Source organism: Harpegnathos saltator, unplaced genomic scaffold, assembly GCF_003227715.2.
Source record: "Harpegnathos saltator strain DR-91 unplaced genomic scaffold, Hsal_v8.6 scaffold93, whole genome shotgun sequence".
NCBI lineage: Eukaryota > Metazoa > Arthropoda > Insecta > Hymenoptera > Formicidae > Harpegnathos > Harpegnathos saltator.
Window position 1 is genome coordinate 359,340 of NW_020230721.1, and position 2,997 is coordinate 362,336.

The 2,997-nt window shown below is 42.2% G+C and overlaps 1 protein-coding gene across 1 annotated transcript; it reads right to left on the reverse strand.

Moving 5' to 3' along the window:
* Positions 1-595: 595 nt before the first annotated feature.
* LOC105180840 (kunitz-type serine protease inhibitor HCRG1) lies at positions 596-1,277 on the reverse strand. Its single transcript, XM_011137144.3, has 2 exons — positions 1,095-1,277; positions 596-821 (listed from the first exon to the last, which is right to left on the reverse strand). The coding sequence occupies exons 1-2, from the start codon at positions 1,174-1,176 to the stop codon at positions 655-657; spliced, it is 249 nt and encodes an 82-aa protein (XP_011135446.1). The 5' UTR covers positions 1,177-1,277; the 3' UTR covers positions 596-654.
* Between the last annotated feature and the right edge of the window lie 1,720 nt (positions 1,278-2,997).

A 2,997-nucleotide genomic window follows, 5' to 3' on the forward strand; every position in this document is an offset into this window, starting at 1 on the left:
GATGGCTTGGCTGGACAACACTTGGTCAATTTCGAAGAAGTGCAAAATTGGTTGGATGAATGGTTTCGGTTCAAAGACGCGTCGTTTTATCGTCGCGGTATTCATGTATTGCCAGAGAGATGGCAAAAATGTGCAGCTAGCGAGGGACGATACTTTGAAAAAATCATTTTTTGTATTTCTCTTTAAATTTTCCATTTTTCATTCATCAAAAAAACCCGGAAACTTAGTTGCGCACCTAGTATATGGAATAAAAAAGGTTATCTATCTCTACACGAAGTTCAGATTACTTTCGAGTTGTATTTATTAACTATTTTATTTATATTTATTATACCATAATTAATATACCATTATTTTATTTATATTTTACATATCATAGTAGAAGTTGATACAATAATTGACTGCTTATCTCAATGCACATATCATTTAAAGCGATATGTTTCGAGAATATGAACCTATGACAAGATCAGATCTGTCTAAGCAATTAAGTATGTTTGTAATATATTTAATTTTGTTAAATTTAAATACACAGTTAAATTATACAATTAAAAATATAGATTTAAATAAACATTTACAGATAGTTATCATTAAACAATTAGATATTTCATTCCTTTTATAAAAGATGTTTGTCTTTTATCCTGTATTATTATTATCGATTTAGTTATTTATACAATTTTCTTGGCACACTTCTCTGGTTATGAAATTGTTCTCGTTGCCTTTACAGCCGCCATATGTAAATTCTTCGCATTGTCCCGTAGTTGAATCGTATCTGTATCTTTTTAGACTTGCTCTGCAAGGACCTACAACTTTGGGAAGCTGGCAAACTGTAAAAAAAAAACGAAAGAAACAACGTTAAATTCGGCACAACAAAATCTTTCCATAAGTGCATCCGGCGTAATTTATTGAATTAAATTTAACGAGATTTTTATATTGTATGTCGAAGTTGCGGCTTCGAGCGACAATTTTCGCTTAAATATATCGCAATGAAATAGGGATTCGCTTGTGTATATGTATAAAGAAGAAAGATAACAGACAGTATACAGTACAAAATATAGTACAAAATTTGTTATAGAATATGCAAGATAAAAAGTACTTACTTGAAGATGGCTTAGCTACGATCTCATGTGACAATATACCAACGATAATCAGCGTAAATAACAAGCACGATTTAAGACCCATCTTCGTATATATGATATCTTGATTATTAGCACTCGTGTTTCTTATTTAATATTTTCAACTGTCGGATTATATGTCGTGCGAATGACTATGCGCTGATCAAATCCTTCTAATTCCTATCAAGAGACCGCTCCTTTTTATATGAACTTTATACGCATGAAGGAGGGGATTATCGTTGCAAGTTGTTAAGTCTAATCTTATTTATGCAAGCGAGCGTTTATAAGTTATTCAAAACAGATAACGCAGGCACATTTCTAAGCAAGTTTGAAACATTTTTACGTCGCTTCGTTTATCATTTGTTGCGCGCACATATCGTCAGACTGTGGAACGACCCGGCACAACTTGGCGTGAGTAAAATTATAAACTTTTGACGAGATCGTCGCTGTACGACGCACACGCGCGGGAGAAAGAGAGGAAGAGAGAGAGAGAGAGGGAGAGAGAGAGAGAGAGAGAGAGAGAGAAAGAGAGATATGTATTGGATGTTAGAATTAGTTGCGTGTACCAGACTTATTCACCCGGAATGGAACCGGCACGTCGCTCACGGCTCGTTTCCGTCATGGTTAAACACAGACCAATCGCACGAGTGTAATTTGTGTATTATAACTGCAGATGCGTGTATGCCAATGGCTATTACATGCCGCACCTTAGCGAGAGAAATCGTTTTGTAGTATCTATATGTATATAAGCCGCGCTATTAATATGGATCCGTAACGGATCCCGCGAGTATCGCGATATATTAGCGCGCTAGCCGCTGATAAATAAGCGGAGTTTATCCCGCCGTATTGAATTCAACTTCGCTGGTTGCGCTCAGAGCGCAAGGTTCGCGCGCCACTCCTCGTACGCGCGTCCTGTGGTGGTTTCCCAACAAATGCGTCCGATGAAGCGAGTCAAAGACTCGCGCGCGGCGTGCACGTCGTGCACGATGTTTGTTCCGTGTCTTCGGTCGGGTGGAAACGCGCAACGTACCTTCAACATCTCGCAAATATCGGCAATTATGCAACTCAGCAAGATTTACAACGTCGACTCGTCTCTCCCTCCTTATCCGGAAATCTTTTACATCGGGCGCGAATGATCAGCGCGCCACGCCGACGCGCCGAGTTTCTCTACCTACGTAACTCTCGTACGTAACTTTCCGCGCGGCTGAACGACGCGGCGGACTCTCCCCGTCCCTTCTTGGCCCCCAGCCGACCCTTTCGGAACCATCGCGGATCGTATTTATTGGCGATCGCGATCTTCGATAACTTCGCTAACAACAGACCCCGCATAAACCGCCAGCATCTGTCTAACGATTCATCGAGCCTGGACGCAACTCCACCAACCGCGTGTAACGATCCTGCGAGGAGCCTTCCCACCACGACCTTGCATACACATCCTTCGTAACGATGCGGATTGTTGCCTGCCGTCATATACATATGAGAGAACACGTTGCGCTAACGATTACATTGAATTTGGCTAAATCGTCCGCGCTCGCTCGACGTCTCGTCAATTTCCCGCTAGTGTTTGCGGCTTAACTGTAGAAGCGTCACTTCGCAGCAGCTCGGAAGAAGGCGAGCGATTCACTTATCCCTCCCTTCCGAGCTTAAGCGTCGCGCCGTAAAACCCGAATGACGGGCTCATTTCGCGGACGGCATCGATTAAGCGCAACGGTTATCGGTGGGGAGTTTAGGGAATTAGTTTCCCGTGAACTTCAGGGGTGAGCCAGGCCGCGACAACTTCCGCCGTTTCGGCTACGTGGCAGTTTCTTCCTTGCTTTCCTCCACCCTTCGCCGCGTGAGACACCGTGATAATATCGCGGCACTGGATGCGTCATTCCTAGAGTAAATA